This window comes from Oncorhynchus kisutch, linkage group LG6, assembly GCF_002021735.2.
Source record: "Oncorhynchus kisutch isolate 150728-3 linkage group LG6, Okis_V2, whole genome shotgun sequence".
Classification (NCBI taxonomy): Eukaryota; Metazoa; Chordata; class Actinopteri; order Salmoniformes; family Salmonidae; genus Oncorhynchus; species Oncorhynchus kisutch.
Window position 1 is genome coordinate 38,419,242 of NC_034179.2, and position 26,037 is coordinate 38,445,278.

At 44.5% G+C, this 26,037-nt stretch overlaps 1 protein-coding gene across 1 annotated transcript; it reads left to right on the plus strand.

The window, feature by feature from the left end:
• LOC109892805 (E3 ubiquitin-protein ligase CBL) lies at positions 1 to 26,036 on the plus strand. The gene is made up of 15 exons (XM_020485592.2): positions 1 to 870; positions 1,799 to 2,046; positions 3,255 to 3,401; positions 3,521 to 3,677; positions 12,992 to 13,113; positions 14,750 to 14,887; positions 15,126 to 15,213; positions 15,496 to 15,627; positions 15,775 to 16,011; positions 16,288 to 16,404; positions 18,244 to 18,530; positions 22,133 to 22,288; positions 22,506 to 22,633; positions 22,970 to 23,164; positions 23,256 to 26,036. Exons 1-15 carry the CDS (start codon positions 727 to 729, stop codon positions 23,585 to 23,587), a joined length of 2,628 nt encoding a protein of 875 aa, XP_020341181.1. The 5' UTR covers positions 1 to 726; the 3' UTR covers positions 23,588 to 26,036.
• The last annotated feature ends 1 nt before the right edge of the window (position 26,037 follows it).

Consider the following 26,037-nt stretch of genomic DNA (forward strand, 5'->3'; position numbering starts at 1 on the left):
TTCTTGATTACCTTTGACCTTTTTCAAAAGTAGGCCAGAGAGAGGACACCGGAGTTGATACTATCTTAATTGAGAAAATTAATGCTCCAGAACAGTAGATGGACACACAGTAGGTGGCGGCATGCACATCTAACGTTGGTTTGCGACCTCCATAAAACAATAGAAGAAGACTTAAAAAAAAAAATATATATATATATATATATATACTTTTTTACGTTTGAAGCTACATTCCAAACCGGAAGTTACCCGATTTGCTCTACAGGCGGAAAAAAAAACTGAAACATAGGAAGAAAACAGACAAATAGTAGCAAGCTAGCTACGCTCCTATTTAGCTAGACGTCTGAAGAAATTAGCCAGTATACTTAGCTCGATATTATTATTATTATTTAATCAATACGCTTTTGTATTTGCGTGTGCCCTGTGTTCATCCAAGCCTGTCCACAAATATAACAAACGGGTCACAAATTGAACAACCAGGCAGGAGGTTGAACTATGCAAACGCCTGTCTTTTCCGACGAAAGGAGAGGGCAGATGAATACTTTAAATCAGCTAGCTAGCAAGCGTACCATCCATTAATTCGTCTTGTGATATTTGTGTGGGTATTACTGTCTTTATTCGAGAACAATAGAGATCGGCAACTACCGTGGTTACTAAATACGTGTCCAGAATTGTCATTCATTGACGGCCTCCAAGCCCCGGGGCTCTCCCCCGGCCGGCGACAGAAGCATGGCAGGAAATCCGAGGAGGGGCGCGGGTCTCATCGGCTTGATGAAGGACGCATTTCAGCCCAATCACCAGCCTCTCCAGCCTCCCCAACCTGCGGTGGTAGACAAGAAAATGGTGGAGAAATGCTGGAAACTTATGGATAAGGTAGGTAACAAGCCATCTAATTTCCTCAGGTCTTATGTTAAGTCCTTTTAATAGGTAGTGCAATTGTCCATTTAAATACTCAGAATATGAAATTCAAGCTTTGCAAATGTCCATAGTGTAGCAATAGCAAAACAATAGGACGGTGTACTTTTCATATGCGGTGAGCAATTACCACAAGACTGATCATGCTAAGTCACAACTATTTATTCTGCAAAAAGAAGGTAACATATTCAGACATTTTTTTTATTTATAAAATGGGCTCCAATACATTGTTCCCCAAATGGCCACAATTACCAATTATGCTGATTGGGCAAATTTGACTTAAGCAGAGTGTACAAGTTGTCTTTGGCAGGAAAACAGTTATTCAGTTTCACAACAAAGTCTGATGAACTAACCATCAGGTGGTTATTACACCCTTCCTCTTTTGCTCGCTCACTCCAGTTTGAATGAACACAAGCTTACCAGTTCCATGTGTCAAATGGCCTATTCAGATATTACAACAATACCAAGTAGGCCTAAAAGTAGTTTTTTTTCACATGTATTTTACATTTGACACAACTAGAAGAAATGATAGGCCTTCAAAATAGTCTGTTCCCTTTCCTACTGCTGGTGTGGTAAAAATATCAACTAATATTTTCTTCAAATCAAATTTTATTGGTTGAGTAGACTTATTTTGCAGCTGTTATTACAGGTATAGCGAAGTGCTTATAAACAAAGATGATAAGGACTACTTGGTGTACTTTCAAAAAGGACAGTTGAGACACTAGCAAGGTACTGGCTAGGCCTGGTTGGGTGAACCAGCTGAAATATAAACATCAACCAGACTGTAAATACATTTTTTTTTTAAAGTTTAATTTCACACAGATGCACGTTGGAGAAACACGTCCAGGGTCCTCTGACCTCGTCTCATCCTCCCTTTCCCACGCAGGTGGTACGTCTCTGCCAGAACCCTAAAGTGGCTCTGAAGAACAGCCCCCCCTACATCCTGGACCTGCTGCCAGACACCTACCAGCACCTGCGCACCATCCTGTCCCGCTACGAGGGCAAGATGGAGATTCTCGGGGAGAACGAGTACTTCCGGGTGGTGATGGAGAACCTGACCAATAAGATCAAGCAGACCATGAGCTTGTTCAAGGAGGCAAAGGAGCGCATGTATGAGGAGAACTCTCAGCCCAGGTAAAATGTAGGAGGATATTGAGCCTGCTGGGTGCCAGTCTGTTTCTGCTTTTTGTTGTTCAGCTTTAAGGCTAGAACCAAACTTGAATAGTAGGCCTAGTTCCTATCAAAGGTTTCTTTTCTCGGTATCAAGGTGACTGGTATATCTTATTTTCAAAGAGTTTCTCAAGTGATTTTGACCACTTGCGGGGAGGTATAAGAGCATTTATGCATGTCTCAGCAGTGTTAACCTACTCTTGAGTGAAGCTTAAAAATAGGAACGCCCTAGTGGGAGGTGCTGTGTGATCAGTGTTTTGAATTTCTTCCAAGAAACTACCCCACACCTCAATCCAATGTCCTATGAATAAAGCACATGTTGTGTTATTTGCAACGATGTATAACCATTTACACACAAAAAAATACTAGAAAATGGGAATTGGAAATGTTTCATTATTTAGGTACAGCTAATGTTCTGTAAAGCTGAGTGATGCAAGAACCATTAGGCTAAATGATGACCAGATCTGTTTAGGGTATATTTCCTCTTTTAATCAAAAAGACACTACTAAGCTAAAACCCATCCTGTTTACTTTAGGTTTCAGTGAAGCAATCATAGAACTGTAATCTCATTCTAGTTCTGTGAAAGCAATGATGCTATCAGTGATTCTTCTTACTCACAAGTAGCACAAATGCATGAGCCATTATAGGAAATGGACGTGCTAGTACTTGTATACAACATGAAATAGTTTGGTTGGAAAAATAGTTTTTTTCTTAGGGTGAACATCTTAACAAGTATTCGGAGGAATGTAAAAAAAAAAAAAAAAAATGTTTAGACCCTGTGTAAACTTTTGTGGTCTAAAGATAAACCCACCAGGCTGTATCCAGCATATACCACCACACAGATTACACTTCTAAGAACCTCATCACACTTTCTTACAACTGAATGGGTGAGCAAGTAAGATGAATCAAACGCAATTGCTTCTCTATTGCACTTTGATCGCCTGTAGTGAATACTCCAGTTGGTATTGCATACCAGTCCCCACTCAAAGGTATTAGTTTAGTAGACTAATGTGAATTTATTATCCAATCCTAAGCGGCTAGGCTTATACTACCTAGCCTAATTGTAGTATAGCCAAGAGAATGCATTACCATTAGTCAACCTCAGGGATATATGAGGTTTGTTTGAGGACCTGATTTGCTAAGATGAGATATAAGATACCCTTTCTCCATAGGCGAAACCTGACCAAGTTGTCGCTGATATTCAGCCACATGCTGGCTGAGCTAAAAGCCATCTTTCCCAATGGCCTGTTCCAAGGAGACAACTTCCGCATCACCAAAGCTGACGCCGCTGAGTTCTGGAGAAGGTCTTTTGGTGATAAGTGAGTTTTTTTTTGTGGCTCATCTATTATATAAAATTTCCTTAAAATTAAACGCTTAACCAAAACATGCCTGGGGATAAATACAACTTTTGTATCACTAAACACTTTCCCCTCTGTAGGACCATTGTTCCATGGAGGACGTTCCGCCAGTCTCTTCATGAGTTCCACCCAATCAGCTCAGGCCTGGAAGCCATGGCTCTCAAGTCTACCATCGACCTCACCTGCAACGACTACATCTCTGTCTTCGAGTTTGACATCTTCACCAGGCTCTTCCAGGTAATGATTTGCATGCATTTGCATTTAAGTTTCTCAAACTCAAGTAATGATGGTGATGGATGCATTTGTATAACGCTTTTCCAGGTGCCTAAAACAATTTAGATTGAATGGGGGAAACTCAACTCATCCACGACCAAAATAGTTTTGCACCCATTCCACCACCAATATATAGGGAATGTGCTTTCACTGCTCCCCATTCCTTTCCTGAATCACTCACTATCATATTACTTTGGGTGAGAGCATCTGCTAAAATAATACAAAGTGACTTACAGTAAGTGCATTCAGGACCACTTACTTTGACATGGTCACCGAGTCATTGGTTTAATAATTAAGGTACCACCCTAAGCAACTTGCGTCTCTGCCATTGGACGTTTCCAAAAATAGATGTAGCAACTAAGGATTCTAGCTTTAAGCACACCGGCAACTTTATTACCTTCTACAGTCACAAAGTTGTTTTCTCTCTGGGGCGCCAAATCTATACAGAGCTCAACTGCTATGTAGAGTTCACTGTAGAAGTTAACAAAACTGTTGGAGGTGGCTAAGGAAAGGCCTGCGACACCACTGTGTGGGTGGTTAATTTCAACCATGGGTACTTTTTTTAGGCCATAAGGACATGTGAGTACAAAAGGTAGAAATAGCTGCTGTATCATTATTTAGGGTGGGATGGTTAAAGTTCAGTCAGTACGTGTTCAGTATTCTGACTGTGCGTGGCCTTTACAGTAGTTCCCTAGACTCTGTGTGCACAGAGGCCACAAGTGTTTCCACAACCTGACTCCCGGCAGACTGAAACCAAAATTACTTCCTCAAATTAGCCTTGAGAATTGAACTGGAGATGCTTGTAAATGTTTAACCAATGTAGTGCAGCAGTGGTTACCAGCCAGTGGCCCTGGAGAGCTACTGGGTATGCTGGCTTTTGTTGCAACCCACCACTAACCACTCAATCCTACGCTTGCATCCCATTCCCAATTAGTCATAGGAGTTGCCTTGTTGATGATAGCCAACATCCCATGGGACTATGCATGGCAGGGGCGTCCTCCTCCCTGAGTCAAGCATTGTTGACCGCATACCTCCTGGCCCTCTCACTTCGGGGCCCAGCTGGGGTCTTTCCTCTTCATCCAGAGCCACTGACTGCTGCCTTCTGCCGCCTCCGATACAGCTTTGATTGCCGAACGCTGGCTCTGGCCCTTAATTCCAAGGTCTCTAAGCAGTCTGGTTGTAGATGTTGCCACAAAACCTCTGCAGCCCACCTCCACTGGTCGGACTTCTGTGTTCCAGCCATGATGCCGTGCTTCGGCAGCTAGATCGGCATAGCGCAGATGCTTTCGCTCATAAGCCTCATCTACTGAGTCCTCCCAGGGTACTGTGAGCTCAATGATGAAGACCTTCTTGAGCGAACGGGACCAGAGCACCATGTCAGGTCTTAGGGTGGTGGTTGCGATCTCCGGAGGAAACACAAGTTGCCGGCCAATGTAAGCTAGCATTTTCCAGTCGCGGGCCAAGCGCAGCTGGTCTCGCTCTAATGGTGTCGAGCCGCGCTTCGGTGGTTTAGCCCCTTCACGGACAAAGTTTGTCCGTAAGGGGTGTGATGCTGCTGGGGGTGGTAGGGAGTTGGTGGCAGCTCGCTTGTCCTTCAGGGCGGACGCAAAGTTTTTAAGGACTTGGTTGTGACGCCAAGTGTAGCGTCCTTGGGTGAGGCTTGTTTTACACCCCGTGAGAATGTGCCTGAGGTTGGCTGGCATGGAACAGAGGGCACAGTCCGGATCTTCACCATACCATTGGTGAAGATTAACTGGAGTTGGAAGGACGTCATATGTTGCTCTGATGGAAAAGCTCAACCGCCTCACTTCCATGGCCCACAGATACTTCCAGCTGATCTTCCTCTTCTCCACACTGTCCCATTGAGTCCACTGTCCCTGTTTGGAAAGAGAGACTGCCTTGGCCCACCTTGCAGCCTCCTCCTGATGGCGTACTTCCTGCACTACCATCTTCCGCCGCTCTGGTGCAGTGGCCTTACTCCAAGCAGCAGGGCTAGTTAGCCCAAGGCCTCCTCTCCCTTGCTGAACATGACCCACAATGTCAGCATGTCTGAGGGCTGCTGTTGCCTCCTGGACTGCTTTTCCTGGCCTCCATTTGTGCCCAGTTGCCAAGGACGGCGCGTTGTTGCTCACCACTGGGTCTCGAGATTCATTCAGTGTCATCTGGAGCCTGGTTTTTGAACACTTGAATTCCTCTGTTAGACTGGTGATGGGCAGCTTGAGGACACCATCTCCATAGAGGCCGATGGTGGTAAGGCATCGTGGAACTCCGAGCCACTTCTTTAAGTAGCCTGTGACTCCTCTTTCCATCTTCTCCACTGTTGAGATTGGAACCTCATACACTGCTAAGGGCCACAACACCCGGGGTAGGAGACCAAACTGCAGACACCAGGCCTTTAACTTTCCAGGTAGCTGGGTGTTGTCGATGGACTGTAGGCTACTACTGATGTCTTTGCGCAGCTGTTGCACCTGGTCTTTGTCCTTCAGGCTTGCATCATACCACCTTCCAAGGCTTTTTACCGGCTGCTCAGACACTGTTGGGATTTGGTCATCTCCGATTAAGAATTTCAGGTCAGAGAGTACTCCCTTCACAATCGAGATGCTGCGTGACTTGGATGGTTTAATCTTCATACGGGCCCAGCTGATGTTCTCCTCGAGTTTTCTGAGCAGTCTCCTGGTGCATGGGACAGTGGTGGTCAATGTTGTAATGTCGTCCATGTAGGCTCTGAGTGGAGGGAGGCGGAAAAAAGAGTCGACTCGCTGACCACCAGCAACCCATTTTGAGGATCTGATGATAACCTCCATTGCCATTATGAATGCCAACGGAGAAATGGTACATCCTGCCATTATACCTACATTCAGGCACTGCCATGAGGTGGTGAACTCTGAGGTGGTGATGCAGATCCTGGAAGTACGACTTCACCAGGGTTGTGATGGTGTCCGGTATGTGGAAAAATCTGAAGGCAGACCACAGGAGTTCATGGGGCACAGAGCCAAATGCATTGGCGAGGTCGAGAAAGACTACATGGAGGTCCCTTTTCTCCACCTTGGCCATTTGGATCTGGTGCCAGATCATGCTGGAATGTTCCAAGCAGCCAGAGAACCCTGATATTCCTGCCTTCTGTACAGATGTATCGACGTACGCATTCCTTTGCAGGTACTCGGCCATCCTCTGGGCAATGACCCTAAAGAAGATTTACCCTCGACATTCAGTAAGGAGATTGGGCAGAATTGGCTGATGTTCACTGCATCCTTCTCCTTAGGGATCAGGACACCGCCTGCCCTACGCCACACTTTGGGTATTATCTTATTTTTCCAAGCTGTTCTCATAAGCCTCCAGAGGAACCTTAGGACGTCTGGTGCGTTCTTATACACTTTGTACGGGACTCCATTTGGCCCCGGGGCTGATGCTGTTCTTGCCCCTCGAACTGTGTTTTCCACCTCTTTCCATGTCGGAGGGCTGGTCTCAATATGATGTTCCGGGGGTTCAATGGGTGGGATATCTGATGGGATGGCCAGATGTTCATGTCGCTTTGAGTCAAAGTTTGTTGTTCTCAGGTGCTCCTCTAGGTCTTTCTTTGTTGTTTTTAGAGCTCCACTTTTTTCCTTCGTGAAGAGACTTTTAAGGAACTTGAAGGGATCTTTATAGAATCGAGTTCTAGTTTGTTCTTTCTTCCTTCTGCGTTTCCGTAGGTTCTCTGCTCTACGGAGGGATGCCAACCGGGTTTTGATATCAGCCTGAAGTGCCTCTATGCCCTCCTTCTCCACTTCCGAGGCCTTCTTCCACTGTTTCTTAAGCTGTCGCCTTTCTTGAACGAGGCGCTTGATTTCTTGTTGCCTCCTGGAAACTGGTGGGGTTGGAACCTTTCTCCCGCCTTTTGCCTCTTCCACTCCAAATCTTTCTGTCCCGTACTCATAGATAATGTCCCCCATCCTCTCCAACTTCTTCCCCACTGTGCCTCGAAGTTTCTCGAGGGTCAAGGTAAGGTCAGTATTCACTGTTTCCCACAACTTCTTGTCACTGGCGCCGGGCCACTTCACATATGGTCTGTGCCCTGGTAGTCTCCTCTCGACTGCAGGTCTGGGAGGCTCGGTGAGTTCCACTCCTGTTGTTGGTTCCACCTCAGTTGTTACTTCGGTGCTTGAGTTTACGTCCTCCATGACAGTGGTACTGATGCACTGCAAACTATGGTTTGCGTCCAGTTGCTGTGCTTCATTCGACTGATTTGATCGCTTTCACAGAAAGTTGAACATGATAATCAATTAATCATCAAGACATTGATGGGATTTAGAGCTGGGCTGGAACAAAATCATGCACGCCCTGTAGCTCTCCAGACCATGGTTGGTAACCACAGTTGTAGTAAATATCAGGTGAAGGACAAAATCAAATGTATTTATCAAGCCGTTTTTACATCATCAGATGTCATAAAGCGCTTATACAGAACCCAGCCTAAAACCCAAAAAGGCAAGCAATGCAGATGTAGAAGCACGGTAGCTAGGAAAAACTCCCTAGAAAGGCTGGAACCTAGGAAGAAACCAAGAGAGTAACCAGGCTCTGAGACATGGCCAGTCATCTTCTGGCTGTGCCGGGTGGAGATTATAAGAGTACATGGCCACTAAGGCCAGATTATTCTTCAAGATGTTCAAAAGTTCATAGATGACCAGCAGGGTCAAATAATAATCAGTGGTTGTAGAGTGCAACAGGTCAGCACTTCAGGGGTAAATGTCAGTTGGATTTTCATAGCCGAACATTCAGAGGTCAAGACAGCAGGTGCGGGAGGGAGAGGGTCCGGGACAAGATAGCTTGTCTGGTGAACAGGTCAGGGTTCCATAGACACAGACAAAACAGTATAAACTGGATCAGCAGCACGAACAGGTGGACTGGGGACAGAGGCAGACGGGAGTCATCCGGCCAGATGGTCCTAGGGCTCAGGTCCTTCAGGAGGGGAGAGAAATATGGGAAAATTAGAGAGAGCATACTTAAGTTCACACAGGACACCAGATAAGACACTCTGACCCTAGCTCCCCGGCACATAGACTATTGCAGAATAGATACTCTGACGATACCCATGGACAGAGCCAACCAGGCAGCATATAACCCCACCCAATTTGCCAAAGCACAGCCCCCACACCACTAGTAGGAAATCAACAGACCAGGGCTGGTGGTCATGATATTTTGTCAGCCGGTGTCAAGCAAATAACTGCCGGTCTCATGGTAATTGACCTTTGATTTACATAAACACATTTAGCATCTCCTGGCTTCCAAGCATAGCCTACAAGTCACTGATGCAGGCCTTTGGACCATCTACTTTTTAAAGTCTAATAAATCCATGTAATATAGTCTTCACCATCACAATAAATCCATGATTTATTTTAAACCGGTCTAAAGAAACATGATATGAAGAAAGGGCAGTCTATTTCAGAAGAACAGAATAGCATACCGAGTTGTCCTTATGTTAGGTCCTGATCTGGTTATGCCAAATGCCTGTGGGCTACACTAGTTAATTTAGCAGACAAGATTTGCTTAGAATTCCGTGGCATTATTTTATAGTATAAAGAATACAATTGAACATAGCTGAATAAAATAGAAAGGATATTTTCTCCAAATGATTTGAGGGAGTGTGCCCATGCGCCTATTCTGTTATTTATTTAACTTTAGTTGTGATACCAGTGTTGGGCTATATGTTTAGATTTTTAATAATTTCTAAGGCTGCATGATGTGTGATGCATGATTTAAAAAAAGTTGCATGAAAGGCATGAGCTCTACTTTTTGTTGTTGCCAGGTTGTAAATACTTCATCACTCCCTCACTCACAATTTGACAAGCACTTGATAATGCCTCGAATTTTCCGGCTTCATCCCCTTTGTGTGGCCTTAATGCCCCCTAAAAAAAATCTGTGCCTTTTGCAGCCAGAGCCCTTAGGCTGAATATAATAAATATCATTTGCTTCTCACAGCTGCCTGCCGAAGCACCTCTCCATCACGTGATCGGGTCTTTCTCACAGGCTACATTGGAAGACAGACACATCAGGGCGCGTCCTTATCTAATTCCCGAGGCGCATATTGAAGATATTGGAAGAACTGTCCACATTTACTTTTCGTCAGCCAACAAGATGATTAGGCCTAACGAACAGCAAAAGCATTAGCCTATATTAATCTACTATATCCCATAGTACAAAAGTTGATCTACTCTAATTTTGTGCGAGAAATAAATATTCCAGATATTAGCTGGGACAGTTGTGGGATGCAATAGATCCCAAATTAATACAACCACTAGCATCAAAAAAACTGTTTTAAGCAGTGAGCCTGACGCAACAGATGACAAAGTTTATCAACATTTTAAAATAAACAATTAGGCTATTTCTTCACATTATAAGCACAGCAATGCTCACACGTCAGTAGGCTATAAGCACTAACGTTCCATTAGCAGGAAAGTACCATTCTCAAAAGTGACCACAAATGCAAATAAGCATCTATTGCTTTTATTATAAAGGTGCATTTTTATGGTGAAAATGATCTTTTCCAAACTTGTAACTCAAGCACTGCGTATGTATGCCATTTTTAGGTTCTACACCCTTTGTAAAACAGATTAAAGTGCTTTATTTTAAGAAGTTATTTGGCCACTTTAGTTGTGATACAAACATTATCGAAACATATAGGCCTATGAGCTAGGCTACATGAGCTATAAGTTTAAAAAGTCGCAAAAAAATAATGCGCTGTTTGCTTTAAGCTGGGCATCATAATATATACAGTACAGTTGAAGTCGGAAGTTTACATACACTTAGTTTGGAGTCATTAAAACCCGTTTTTCAACCACTCCACAAATTTCTTGTTAACAAACTATAGTTTTTGCAAGTCAGTTGTGTCATACACAAAGTAGATGTCCTAAGTAATTTTACCAACAATTGTTTACAGACAGATTATTTAGCTTATTATTTCAGTGGGTCAGAAGTTGATTGTGCCATACACTAAGTTGACTGTGACTTGATGTAAACAGCTTGGAAAATTCCAGAAAATTAGGTCATGGCTTTAGAAGCCTTTTGATAGGCTAAATGACATAATTTGAGTCAATTGGAGGTGTACCTGTGGATGTATTTCAAGGCCTACCTTCAAACTCAGTGCCTCTTTGCTTGACATCGTGGGGAAATCAGCCAAGACCCCAGAAAAGAAATTGTAGACCTCCACATGTCTGGTTCATCCTTGGGAGCAATTTCCAAATGCCTGAAGGTACCACGTTCATCTGGACAAACAATAGTACGCAAGTATAAACACCATGGGACCATGCAGCTGTCAAACCGCCCAGAAAGGAGACACGTTCTGTCTGATAGAGATAAACGTACTTTGGTGTGAAAAGTTAAAATCAATCCCAGAACAACAGCAAAGGACCATGTGAAGATGCTGGAGGAAACCGGTCCAAAATATCTATATCCACAGTAAAACGAGTCCTCTATCGACACAACCTGAAAGTCCGCTCAGCAAGAAAGAAGCCACTGCTCCAAACCGCCATTAAAAAAAGCCACAGTACAGTTTGCAACTGCACGTAAGGGACAAAGATCTTACTTATTGGAGAAATGTCCTCTGGTCTGATGAATCAAAAATAGAACTGTTTGGCCATAATGACCATTGTTATGTTTGGAGGAAAAAGGGGGAAGCTTGCAAGCTGATGAACACCATCTCACCTGTGAAGCACAGGGGTGGCAGCATCATGTTGTGGGGGTGCTTTGTGGATATTATGTGGATATTTTGAAGCAACATCTCAAGACATCAGTCAGGAAGTTAAAGCTTGGTCGCAAATGGGTCTTCCAAATGAACAATGACCCCAAGCATACTTCCAAAGTTGTGGCAAAATGGCTTAAGGACAACAAAGTCAAGGTATTGCAGTGGGAAACACAAATCCCTGACCTCAATCTCATAGAAAATTTGTGGGCAGAACTGATAAAACGTGTTCGAGCAAGGAGGCCTACAATCCTGACTCTGTTACACCAGCTCTGTCAGGAGGAATGGGCCAAAATTCACCCAACTTATTGTGGGAAGCTTGTGGAAGGCTACCTGAAACGCTTGACCGACGTTAAACGATTTAAAGGCAATGCTATCAAATACTAATTGAGCCTATGTAAACTTCTGACCCACTGGGAATGTGATGAAAGAAATGAAAGCTGAAATAAATCATTCTCTCTACTATTATTCTGACATTTCACATTCTTAAAATATGGTGGTGATCCTAGCTCACCTAAGACAGGGAATTTTTTACTAGGATTAAATGTCAGGACTTGTGAAACTGAGTTTAAATGTATTTGGCTAAGGTGTATGTAAACTTCTGACTTCAACTGTAATTCACAAGTGATAGGCTATTGTCACCCATCAGACTTTTTTTTGTATTAATCTGGTCTTTCCATATTCTAAATAATGTGTTGAATTTGTTTTGATTTAGAATGGACCATTATCATGCGCTGTCTCAAAACAGGGGCAGCTGGAAAAATATCTGTCACCTATCCACTTAAATACCGAATGGAGGATGCTTTTCACGTTGTTAATTTTAATGCCAGTCAGGTAGGCTAAACTCCTGTTGTAAAGAGAAGCAATGTGCTTAATATTAGGAAAGCTGAGAATATATATATATATATATAGTAGGCCTAGCCTATAGAAAGCTGATGGGATCCTCCTCTTTTTAATAGATCACCCATCACTCTGTTCTCAAGCAATTGCAAAGCATATAGAAATGTTGCGCAACATGAGCTCATGGGCTCTCATCAAGTGTTTGATTTAGATTTTTGATTACATTTGCATTGATGTCAGAGTGATTAGAGGGACAATAGAATGCTGAGTACCAGGCAGTTAACAAGTTTGGTAGGCTACTAATGACCATCAGAGCTTGGAGAAGCCTAAATACCGTGACTAAACGGTCACGTGGAATTTGAATGTCAGGACTCGTGACAGTTGGTGTGGTGGTAATACGGTCACTGTAACAGCCCTACCACCAACTTACTACCCACAAAGATCTCCTCCACCACACGAGCCTGAGGGGGCGCAAAGCCGCACAGGAAGATCACTTCAGTGACTCAACCCACTCAAGTAGAGTATTGCAAGAACAGCCTGCCATGACGTTATGCTGCTCTCCTAGGGACATTATGGAAGAGCACTAGTAAGCCAGTGACTTATTCCCCGTAATCGGGTCAGAGGCATTGAATCCCAGTGGGAACACAAGTGTTTTTTTATTATCAACTAGGATTATGATTTGTTGTCAATGTTTTGACCGTGGTTTGTGTGTTGTATTGTGCAGCCGTGGTCATCTCTCCTGAGAAACTGGAACAGTCTGGCTGTCACACACTCCGGGTACATGGCCTTCCTCACCTACGACGAGGTCAAGGCCCGGCTTCAGAGGTTCATCCACAAGCCTGGCAGGTGAGACAAATACACATGACATACACACACTTGCATGCACTTCCATACACTCTAACACACAAACAGTGAGGCACACAGACCATCCAAATATATCATGCACACTCACAACTCCCCTTATTGACCACACACACACCGCACTGAAGGTTGATCTCAAATCCAATTTTATTGGTCACTTACACATGTTTAGCAGATGTTATTGTGGGTGTAGCGAAATGCTTGTGTTTATAGCTCCAGCAGTGCAGTTATATCTAACAAGTAAAATCTAATAATTTCACAGCAATACACAAACTACACACAAATCTAAAGGAATGGAATTAAGAATATATACACTACCGTTCAAAAGTTTGGGGTCACTTGTTTTTTGTCCATTAAAATAACATCAAATTGATCAGAATTACAGTGTAGACATTGTTAATGTTGTAAATTACTAGTGTAGCTGGAAACGGCCGATTTAAAGAAGAAAAAAAAAATATATATATATATATATATATATATATATGCTAGAAATTGCCAAGAAACTGAAGATCTCATACATAGCTGTGTACTACTCCCTTCACAGAACAGTGCAAACTGGCCCTAACCAGAATAGAAAGAGGAGTGGGAGGCCCCGGTGCACAACTGAGCAAGAGGACAAGTACATTAGTATCTAGTTTGAGAAACAGACTCCTCACAAGTCCTCAATTGGCAGCTTCATTAAATAGTATCAGTTGTGCACCTGGGCCTCACACTCCTTTTTCTATTCTGGTTAGAGACAATTCTGTGTTCTGTGAAGGGAGTAGTACACAGCATTGTATGAGATCTTCAGTTTCTTGGCAATTTCTTGCATGGAATAGCCTTCATTTCTCAGACCTAGAATAGACTGACGAGTTTCAGGAGAAAGTTCTTTGTTTCTGGCTATTTTGAGCCTGTAATCGAACCCACAAATGCTGATGCTCCAGATACTCAACTAGTCTAAAGGCCTGTTTTATTGCTTCTTTAATCAGAACAACAGTTTTCAGCTGTTTTAACATAATTGCAAAAGGTTTTATAATGATCAATTCACCTTTTAAAATGATAAACTTGGATTACCTAACACAAAGTGCCATTGGAACACAGGAATGATGGTTGCTGATAATGGGCCTATGTAGACGTTTCCAGCTGCAATAGTCATTTACAACATTAACGATGTCTACACTGTATTTCTGATCAATTTGATGTTAGGCCATTAAGTGGCCCCAAACTTTTGAACGGTAGTGTAAATATTTGGATGAGCAATGTCAGAGCGGTGTAGACTAAGATTCAGTAGAATAGAATACAGTATATACATATGAGGTGAGTAATGCAGAATATGTGAACATTATTAAAGTGACTAGTGTTCCATTATTAAAGTGGCCAGTGATTTCAAGTCTATGTATATAGGGCAGCAGCCTCTAATGTGCTAGTGATGGCTATTTAACAGTCTGATGGCCTTGAGATAGAAGCTGTTTTTCAGTCTCTCGGTCCCAGCTTTGAGGCAGCTGTACTGACCTTGCCTTCTGGATCTACCGTTCGTCTGCCGTTCATTCGGCATGCTGTATTTCAGGGATCATTCTACATGTACAACCGGTTTGCAAATTACGACAGGCCCTCACACACCACACATCTCCCTCTGTCCCAGCTATATCTTTAGACTGAGCTGCACTCGGCTGGGCCAGTGGGCCATTGGCTACGTCACTGCAGATGGGAACATTCTGCAGACTATCCCCCACAACAAGCCCCTCTTCCAGGCCCTCATTGACGGATACAGGGAGGGATTGTGAGTACCATGACATAGCCAAGATGAAAGAATGACCAACTACTACCTTCTCTGGTTCAGTGAAGGCGTTTGCTGAATCTGTTATGAAGTTTCCTCTGAAAGTGGTTGAAATCAGTTTCTAAGACTATAAACTAAAGTCACCACAGAATTGCACATTAGTTGAAATAACAGGAAATCATACAGCCTGTGGCTTCAACTGGCCATTGAAATGTTTTGGTTTGTTGCTCTCTCTGTCCAGCTACCTGTTCCCAGACGGCCGGACCCAGAACCCAGACCTCACAGGCCTGTGTGAGCCCTCCCCACAGGACCACATCAAAGTCACCCAGGTCAGACACTCACGTCCACAAAGTACAGTTTGTAATTCAGACTTCAGATTCACTTGTGTGACTCAAAAGTTTGCTTACTGTAATTTTCCATAGCTAACAACGCCCTAAACGTACGTTTGTGTACTTATTCTGATTTATGTCCGTCTTTCTCAAGTCAGAATGCTGTCTGTATAGATGGCTGTTTCCTAAAATCAGAAAAGGAAATATTTGTTCAATTGTAGTATGCATGTGCTGAGATATTCTGACATTTCTGTTGTCTCCTTTCTCTTCTCTGTGTTACAGGAGCAGTACGAGCTCTACTGTGAGATGGGCTCCACATTCCAGCTGTGTAAGATCTGTGCCGAGAATGACAAGGACGTGAAGATCGAGCCCTGTAGCCACCTCATGTGCACCTCCTGTCTCACTGCCTGGCAGGTCGGTCCCAGAGTTGCTTCACCCTGAAGGAGTGTCTGTTTCACTCATGTATTTTATACATTTGATCTGGATTTACTCTATTTTGGTCCTGTACTGTTACTCTCCCCTCTTCCTCTCCTTTATTATGATTATTTTTTCTCTCTTTAGGAGTCGGAGGGGCAGGGCTGTCCGTTCTGCCGCTGTGAGATTAAAGGCACAGAGCCCATCGTGGTGGACCCCTTCCGCCCCAAGAACAACGGCAGCGGGGCCTCCTTCGCCAGCTTCCAGGGACCCTACGGGGCGGAGGGAGGGGGCTCCTTGTCAGTCTCCCCGAGCAACGATGAGGACGATGACGAGCGCTTGGAGGACCCCCACCTCAACATGAGCAGGTTGGCCTGCACCAAGGCAAGACTTCCTCACCCCCAGCCACCATCTGGAATCAGGCAGACTTTGTCATGTTCTCTCTCTTTCTCCTACACACACCATCTCACAACATAATTGTTTCCTTATGTGCTCAATGTGAAAAGGCAATCTATAAAAGACTTGGTCGTTTTCAGAATTCGCCAATCAGATACACCACCCAGTAAATCAACAACAACAAAAACAGCTCCTCTATCTATAAGTTGTAGAAACAGTCTGACCTCTCTAGTTTGTTTTAATGTCTCCCCTGTGTGTTTTCAGGTAGAGCGTCCACCCTCCCCTGTGACGCCACTGCCCCCCGTGCCCCCCCGGCTGGACCTGGTGCCGCAGAGGCCTCCCAGCTCCCCAGGGGCCCTGGGCCAAGGAGCCACACCCAAGGCAAGTGGAGGACCTAATCCATCAATCACTTATTCAAATTCAAGTTTTCTTATGTAGATAATGGTGTGTGACCATGCATGTCATGTGACATTTATATTGAACTAATTTAGCAGACACTCTAATACACAACGACTTCAAATTAATTTCCAATTATAAATTGCATCCAGTCATATTAATCAAATCAAATCAAATGTATTTATATAGCCCTTCGTACATCAGCTGATATCTCAAAGTGCTGTACAGAAACCCAGCCTAAAACCCCAAACAGCAAGCAATGCAGGTGTAGAAGCACGGTGGCTAGGAAAAACTCCCTAGAAAGGCCAAAACCTAGGAAGAAACCTAGAGAGGAACCAGGCTATGTGGGGTGGCCAGTCCTCTTCTGGCTGTGCCGGGTGGAGATTATAACAGAACATGGCCAAGATGTTCAAATGTTCATAAATGACCAGCATGTTCGAATAATAAGAAGGTAGAACAGTTGAAACTGGAGCAGCAGCAGGTGGACTGGGGACAGCAAGGAGTCATCATGTCAGGTAATCCTGGGGCATGGTCCTAGGGCTCAGGTCCTCCGAGAGAGAGAAAGAAAGAGAGAAGGAGAGAATTAGAGAACGCACACTTAGATTCACACAGGACACCGAATAGGACAGGAGAGGTACTCCAGATATAACAAACTGACCCTAGCCCCCCGACACAAACTACTGCAGCATAAATACTGGAGGCTGAGACAGGAGGGGTCAGGAGACACTGTGGACCCATCCGAGGACACCCCCGGACAGGGCCAAACAGGAAGGATATAACCCCACCCAATAATCAACCCACTCAGGTGACGCACCCCTTCCAGGGACGGCATGAGAGAGCCCCAGTAAGCCAGTGACTCAGCCCCTGTAATAGGGTTAGAGGCAGAGAATCCCAGTGGAAAGAGGGGAACCTGCCAGGCAGAGACAGCAAGGGTGGTTCGTTGCTCCAGAGCCTTTCCATTCATCTTCCCACTCCTGGGCCAGACTACACTCAATCATATGACCCACTGAAGAGATGAGTCTTCAGTAAAGACTTAAAGGTTGAGACCGAGTTTGCGTCTCTGACATGGGTAGGCAGACCGTTCCATGAAAATGGAGCTCTATAGGAGAAAGCCCTGCCTCCAGCTGTTTGCTTAGAAATTCTAGGGACAATTAGGAGGCCTGCGTCTTGTGACCGTAGCGTACGTGTAGGTATGTACGGCAGGACCAAATCAGAGAGATAGGTAGGAGCAAGCCCATGTAATGCTTTGTAGGTTAGCAGTAAAACCTTGACATCAGCCCTTGCTTTGACAGGAAGCCAGTGTAGAGAGGCTAGCACTGGAGTAATATGATCAAATTTTTTGGTTCTAGTCAGGATTCTAGCAGCCGTATTTAGCACCAACTGAAGTTTATTTAGTGCTTTATCCGGGTAGCCGGAAAGTAGAGCATTGCAGTAGTCTAACCTAGAAGTGACAAAAGCATGGATTAATTTTTCTGCATCATTTTTGGACAGAAAGTTTCTGATTTTTGCAATGTTACGTAGATGGAAAAAAGCTGTCCTTGAAATGGTCTTGATATGTTCTTCAAAAGAGAGATCAGGGTCCAGAGTAATGCAGAGGTCCTTCACAGTTTTATTTGAGACGACTGTACAACCATTAAGATTAATTGTCAGATTCAACAGAAGATCTCTTTGTTTCTTGGGACCTAGAACAAGCATCTCTGTTTTGTCCGAGTTTAAAAGTAGAAAGTTTGCAGCCATCCACTTCCTTATGTCTGAAACACATGCTTCTAGCAAGGGCAATTTTGGGGCTTCACCATGTTTCATTGAAATGTGTGCTCTCCCCAGATTGCAGCCCTCCACAGAGACAAACCTTTGCCTCTCCCTCCTGCCCTGCGAGAGTTACCCCCACCTCCCCCACCCGAGCGTCCCTCTCCCCTTGGACCCACAGAGGGCCGGCTCCAAAGGAGACCACTGCCATGCACCCCTCCGGAGCCCAACTGGGCCTCCAACTACATGGTTCCCCGGCCTGTTGCCAAGGCCCTGCCACAGACTAACGGGCCCAGTGACAGTGACTGCATCCCCAGAGCAAAGCCACTGGCAGCGACCAATGCTATCTACTCCTTGGCAATCAGGTATGGCATTTGTATAGATATGGATAAAATATGTGTGGATGTAATGTAGATGTTAAATTTTGATTAGTCGCTCAGGTGCCAGGAAAACATTCCCCACACCAGTACACCACCAGGCAGGATGGGGCTACGGACTCATGCTGCTTACGCCAAATCCTGACTCTGCCATCAGCATGATGGAACATGAACCAGGATTTGTCGGACCAGGATTTTTTTCGGCCCTTTTTTCTCCCCAATTTCGTGCTATCCAATTGGTAGTTAGTCTTGTCTCATCGCTGCAGCTCCCGTACGGACTCGGGAGAGGTTGAGAGCCATGTGTCCTCCAAAACTCGACCCAACCAAGCCGCACTGCTTCTTGACACGATGCCCACTTAACATGGAAGCCAGCCGCGCCAATGTGTCGGCGGAAACACCGTACATCTGGTGATCGTGTCAGCGTGCACTGCGGCCGGACCGCCACAGGGGTCGCTAGTGCGGGATGGGACAAGGAAATCCCTCCTGGCCAAACCCTCCCCTAACATCGACGACGATGGGCCAATTGTGTGCCGCCCCATGGGTCTCCCGGTCGCAGCCGGCTTCGACAGAGCCTGTAATCAAACCCAGAATCTCTAGTGGCACTGCGCCACTCGGGAGGGGAGGCCTCACAGATGCCGGGTCTTCTTGTTTTTAGCTGACAGGAGTGGAACTCGGTGTGGTCGTCTGCTGCAATAGCCCATCCAAGACAAAGATCGACGAGTTGTGCGTTCTGAGATGCCGTTCTGCACACCACTGTTATACTGCGCCATTATTGGTCGGTTTGTGACATGCATGTTAGCTTGCATGGTTCTTGCCATTCTCTTTCGACCTCTCATCAATGGGGCGGTGTTGCAATCTACTGCAAAGATAGCCTGCAGAGTTCTGCCGTACTATCCAGGTCTGTACCCAAACAATTTGAACTTCTACTTTTAAAAATCCACCTCTCTAAAAACAAGTCTCTCACCGTTGCCGCCTGCTATAGACCACCCTCTGCCCCCAGCTGTGCTCTGGACACCATATGTGAACTGATTGCCCCCCATCTATCTTCAGAGCTCGTGCTGCTAGGTGACCTAAACTGGAACATGCTTAACACCCCAGCCATTCTACAATCTAAGCTTGATGCCCTCAATCTCACACAAATTATCAATGAACCTACCAGGTACCTCCCCAAAGCCTTAAACAGGGGCACCCTCATAGATATCATCCTAACCAACTTGCCCTCTAAATACACCTCTGCTGTCTTCAACCAAGATCTCAGCGATCACTGCCTCATTGCCTGCATCCGTAATGGGTCAGCGGTCAAACAACCTCCACTCATCACTGTCAAACGCTCCCTGAAACACTTCAGCGAGCAGGACTTTCTAATCGACCTGGCCGGGGTATCCTGGAAGGATATTGATCTCATCCCGTCAGTAGAGGATGCCTGTTTTTTTTTTTTTTTTATAATGCCTTCCTAACCATCTTAAATAAGCATGCCCCATTCAAGCAATTTAGAACCAGGAACAGATATAGCCCTTGGTTCTCCCCAGACCTGACTGCCCTTAACCAACACAAAAACATCCTATGGTGTTCTGCATTAGCATCGAACAGCCCCCGTGATATGCAGCTGTTCGGGGAAGCTCGAAACCATTATACACAGGCAGTTAGAAAAGCCAAGGCTAGCTTTTTCAAGCAGAAATTTGCTTCCTGCAACACTAACTCAAAAAAGTTCTGGGACACTGTAAAGTCCATGGAGAATAAGAACACCTCCATTTTTCTACGGCTGGCCATGCTTCCCACCTGGCTACTCCTACCCCGGTCAACAGCACTGCACCCCCCCAACTCACCCAAGCCTTCCCCATTTCTCCTTCTCCCAAATCCAGTCAGCTGATGTTCTGAAAGAGCTGCAAAATCTGGACCCCTACAAATCAGCCGGGTTAGACAATCTGGACCCTTTCTTTCTAAAATTATCTACCGAAATTGTTGCCACCCCTATTACTAGCCTGTTCAACCTCTCTTTCGTGTCGTCTGAGATTCCCAAAGATTGGAAAGCAGCTGCGGTCATCCCCCTCTTCAAAGGGGGACACACTCTTGACCCAAACTGCTACAGACCTATATCTATCCTATCCTGTCTTTCAAAGGTCTTCGAAAGCCAAGTCAACAAACAGATTACCGACCATTTTGAATATCACCATACCTTCTCTGCTATGCTATCTGGTTTCAGAGCTGGTCATGGGTGCACCTCAGCCACGCTCAAGGTCCTAAACGATATCTTAACCGCCATCATTACTGTGCAGCCGTATTCATTGATCTGGCCAAGGCTTTCAACTCTGTCAATCACCACATCCTCATCGGCAGACTCGACAGCCTTGGTTTCTCAAATGATTGACTCGCCTGGTTCACCAACTACTTCTCTGATAGAGTTCAGTGTGTCAAATCGGAGGGTCTGCTGTCCGGACCTCTGGCAGTCTCTATGGGGGTGCCACAGGGTTCAATTCTTGGACCGACTCTCTTCTCTGTATACATCAATGATGTCGCTCTTGCTGCTGGTGAGTCTCTGATCCACCTCCACGCAGACGACACCATTTTGTATACTTCTGGCCCTTCTTTGGACACTCTGTTAACAACCCTCCAGGCAAGCTTCAATGCCATACAACTCTCCTTCCGTGGCCTCCAATTGCTCTTAAATACAAGTAAAACTAAATGCATGCTCTTCAACCGATTGCTGCCTGCACCTTGGCTTCCTATTTCGCAAAAACAAAGCATCCTTCACTCATGCTGCCAAACATACCCTTGTAAAACTGACCATCCTACCAATCCTCGACTTTGGCGATGTCATTTACAAAATAGCCTCCAATACCCTACTCAACAAATTGGATGCAGTCTATCACAGTGCAATCCGTTTTGTCACCAAAGCCCCATATATTACCCACCTTTGCGACCTGTACGCTCTCGTTGGCTGGCCCTCGCTTCATACTCGTCGCCAAACCCACTGGCTCCATGTCATCTACAAGACCCTGCTAGGTAAAGTCCCCCCTTATCTCAGCTCGCTGGTCACCATAGCATCTCCCACCTGTTGCACACGCTCCAGCAGGTATATCTCTCTAGTCACCCCCAAAACCAATTCTTTCTTTGGCCGCCTCTCCTTCCAGTTCTCTGCTGCCAATGACTGGAACGAACTACAAAAATCTCTGAAACTGGAAACACATAACATCGTATATAGACTTGTTTCTACTGAATTATTGACTGTATGTTTGTTTTACTCCATGTGTAACTCGTTGTATCTGTGTCGTTGTATCTGAGATACTGGAACCTGCGCGCCTGGCACTAAGTAGTCGCTTAAGTCACTCGTTTTGCACATTCTAACGTCGAACAGTAACTGTATGCCTTGATGCCTGTCCACCTACTTTATATAGCAAGCCACGGCCACGTGACCACTGTCTGTAGGAGCGAACCATTTTCGTGAACCGGGTTGTGCACTTAATAAACTGATTAAACTAAAACTGATTGGCTATATTCCTTGTTTGTGTCTCATGGTATGATTGATCAGGAATTCAAGTGCGTCATATGTATTTCCTGCCTCAGTGTCTGACTGTGTGTCTGTCTGTTAGGACACCTCAACGGGTGTCTACTGGTGAGAAGTCTTCTGGGAGTGACGAGGAGAACGAATACATGAGCCCCACCTCTCTCCCTTCAGGAGGACCCTCCTGGGCCATGGCGGGGGCTGTCGTACCACCACCGCCCCAAACCACTGACCACGACTCACGGTGAGCACTCAAGACTGTCACTACGAGGTGGCCCAGTGGATTATGATTGTACCATCCTAGAAATATGTATGTATTTCCTGAATGGTTTAAATCTCTAAAATCAGTACAGGGTAATGACTACTGTTTTTCTGATGCCCCTCCCTCTGCCCGCCATCTCTCCCTCTCTGTTTCTTCATCCCTGCCTCTTTTTCTCTCTCTCACCTTCCTTCTCTCCTAGAACTGTGGTGTGTGATGTGGACTGTGAGGACCCTCAGGTGTATGAGTCCATGTGTAACATCAAGGCCCAGGCTAGTGCTGCTGAGCCTCTGCCCGCCCTGTCCCTGCCACAGCAGCCCCCAGAGTCCGGTACATAGAGATGAATTAAGGATCTCTTTTCTCACCTTTCTGATTGCACATCAAGTTACATAAGTCATGCCTTTGTACAATCAGAAATCCATCATCTAACTTGGGCTTGAATCACAAAAAAAACTTTTGCTACTCTATACCTGCCCAGAAACCTACTATCACAATGAATGTGGCCACGATTGGATAACAGTTCATTTTGATCCCCACCATTGATCAGGTTATCTGTTAAGCCAGTTATCATGCATCTCAGCACATAGAAAATGTATATTCTGTATTTGGGGTATTAAAATCACTTAATCATTTTTTTAACCCCTGAATTCTCTGGTTTCCATCCAGACTACCTCATTCCGCCCCCTGCGGTTCCCCTGCACCTCGCAGTAGAGGAGATTGAGGCAAAGGATGTGTATGATTATGACTACCCCCGACCCCAGGCTCCCCCGACCCCCGCCAGGCGCACCCTCTCTGATGTCACCGGCACCTCGGCTGCCTTCAGGTGCCTCTCCATGGACAGCCTGTCTACCATGGATCCCTGTATGTAGCTTAGCATTAGTGTTTTCAATCCTTTCACTCTCTTGCTATAACAGAGTTATAGTTATCAAACACCATCTCTCTCCTCTCTCAGCTATGTTTGCACCAGGTCAGGACCCCGAGCGCCCTCCTAAGCCCCTCCCCCGCCGGGTCAACTCAGACCGGCAGCCCCGCCCTCTCACCCCAGAGGCCCTGCCCGCTGCTGTCAATCCATCAGTGGGCTCCAGAGGAGCATCCGGAGGGCCCTCTCCAGTTCCTGGTGCGGAGCTACCCATCAACGGGGAGATAGAGCGTCTGATGAGCCAGGGCTATTCGTTCCAGGACATCCAGAAGGCCCTGATGATCGCCCAGAACAACCTGGAGACGGCCAAGAACATCCTGCGCGAGTTTGTTTCCATCCCCTCCACGGCCCACATCCTCACGTAGCAGCTGCAACACCACACCCTATATCCTTTACCCTCTGTGCCATAATGGATAGCATTTTTGCTGCGCTAGTTGTGACAGGTCTGGAAGCTCTGTATATTGTAAGGGGAGGGCTCACCTTGGTCCCATGCACAGGCATCTAGTGAATCTAAAGAGAGAGGGAGAATGCGTCATGTGGCCTGTGTACAGCCAAGCCTTTGAACCTCGCATGGTCGTTTGCGCTTGCCTCCAGTCTTATTGTGTGGATCTAAGCATTTCCTTGTTTCTGGGTACAGCGTAGAGTAAGCCTAACTTTACACTGTGTTCTTAGGCTGCAATGTCTCGCAAGGAGTAGTTTGAGACTTATTGTGCAGCAGCAGTAACTGTCGTCGGGGCGTACTTGACTCACGATTCCCCTCGTACATACATTTTGTAGCTAAATACGCCAGGTGGAGACTAAAGCGTTTAATTCTGTGGTTTGTGCTAAAGCTAACGAATGTGAATCTTGAAGTTGCATTGCAGTATTACAGGGCTCCATGTCATACATTTCACTGTATTGTAGTAAATGAAGTAATGATTTTTTAAAAGTAAGAATATCTCCAAATTGCTTTAGTTCCTGGTTTATTGATGGTCTTATAATATATAACAGTCTGATGTGTACGTAATCTTGGAATGTACAGTAAATGTACAGTAATGTACAATGTAGTGCTAACATTGACGGATTAACATTTAACATTTATCATATTTGTAATTATTTTTTATAATTGTTTTAATACCACCAGTGGTAGTGGTTTCATGGTTAAGCCTTATTGTTAATTCTGTGAATAGCTTGTATATTTTAAAGTGACAGTATCCTTTTTTTAATGTCATACTTAAAATTAAGGGAGTATATGTGCCCTATCAGAATTTTCCTAGCCTAATCTGTATTTTTTTCATATCCATGCTATTAACATTTCCAGACAATAGCATATTGATTGGGCAGAGAAGACAAAGTGATCCAAGTCTCATATATATATATAATTACACTCCTTGATATTTAGTGCAATGAAGTACTTAATTGGCACTACCTCATAGACTTGATTTGCTGCCTCCTCTTGTACAACGTTCTTGTTATGTTACAAACAGACCATGACCCCATCGTAAGGTGTAAAAAAAAAAATGTAACGTTGTTAATGCGTTTTCTTTGTACCTACCTTGATTAGCAGTCTTTTTTTCCCCAGGGATGTGGCTTCGACAGATTATTGAGAATCTGTTCATATATTAATAATGACATTTCTTTCCTTTGAATTTGAAACCCGGTTGGACAGAGGGAGTTTTTGTCATTGTCCTCTTGACTCAGGTACACAACAGAAACTGAACAATGTGTAGTGATATGCCAAGGTTGTATGGGGACTCACACTCCAGAAATGTTGGTTGTAAATGTGTTGGATTTAAAGCCAAAAGCATTGAAAATACAGGTTTAAATCGCATATTAGTAGTAGATACTTGTACGGTCATTGTAAAGAATGGCCATGATATTTCTGCATCGGTTTGTTTCTCTTGATCTCAATACCGTTTTAACTTCTTTCAAATTGTGATGTACGTTGACTGCAATTCCTTGATCATGAACTTAAGTGCCACTCCTTGTAAAATGATTTGTGAAAATTGACTTGAAATTGTTCAAAGTAGTGCTTTGTAAGCCCTCTGCTTTCCACTGTCACTCATATGTAGACTCACCACAAGAGGGCACTCTGTCATAAGATATTGCTGTGGTCTCTGACTCCACATGCAGTGCTCAATAGTTGCAGAATTTACTGGTATAGTGTAATACAGTTGGTACTTTGTCATTCGATCTAAGATCCAATGTGAAAATGTATGTATGGTATAACTCATTGTTCGCCTAACCGTTACATACGGAGAGAAATAGCTTTTTTCTTTGCCTTGTTATTGCATGTGTAGATAAAATATTGTATTTATTGATTTTAATATACTCCGCATTCATTATGTTGCCATATGTGTTCATGCCTCAGCCATTAAATATTTTAAAATAAACCATATTTTCTTTAAAATTTGATGATTGGTATATTTTATTGAAAAATATTTAAATAATATTGTAGTACTGGAAAAATAGTGTTTTATAATGTAGCTCTAGAAAATAACATTTTCCAATCTGGTAACAGTAAAGGCATTCAAATACAAATGAAATCTGCTGTTTCTACATGTCTAGACTATTTTGTTGAACCTCCTCCCACCAAGCATGCTCTCTATGGAAATCTGGAGCTACTGTTCTACTCACTCCAGCATAACAGTGGTTAGCGGGGAGAATTATCTCCTTTCCCCCGTCGAGGTGCATAGTCAGTCATATTTTAGCTGTTGTGAATTAAATGTATTTTCAGTCATGCCTTAGCCACTGAAATGCACTCGTATGTTTTCAATTCTCTGCTGTAAACTTTTCTTTTAAATATTTTGTATAAAGATGACAATGAAAAAGCGAC

What these genes read in the sequence shown, in the direction of transcription:
- LOC109892805 (XM_020485592.2), top strand. Translation starts at nt 727, where the DNA reads ATGGCAGGAAATCCGAGGAGGGGCGCGGGTCTCATCGGCTTGATGAAG. An exon ending in CCTGTCTCACTGCCTGGCAG is followed by an intron (nt 15,628 to 15,774) that starts GTCGGTCCCAGA and finishes TTCTCTCTTTAG; the next exon opens with GAGTCGGAGGGGCAGGGCTG. An exon ending in GCAGGTTGGCCTGCACCAAG is followed by an intron (nt 16,012 to 16,287) that starts GCAAGACTTCCT and finishes GTGTGTTTTCAG; the next exon opens with GTAGAGCGTCCACCCTCCCC.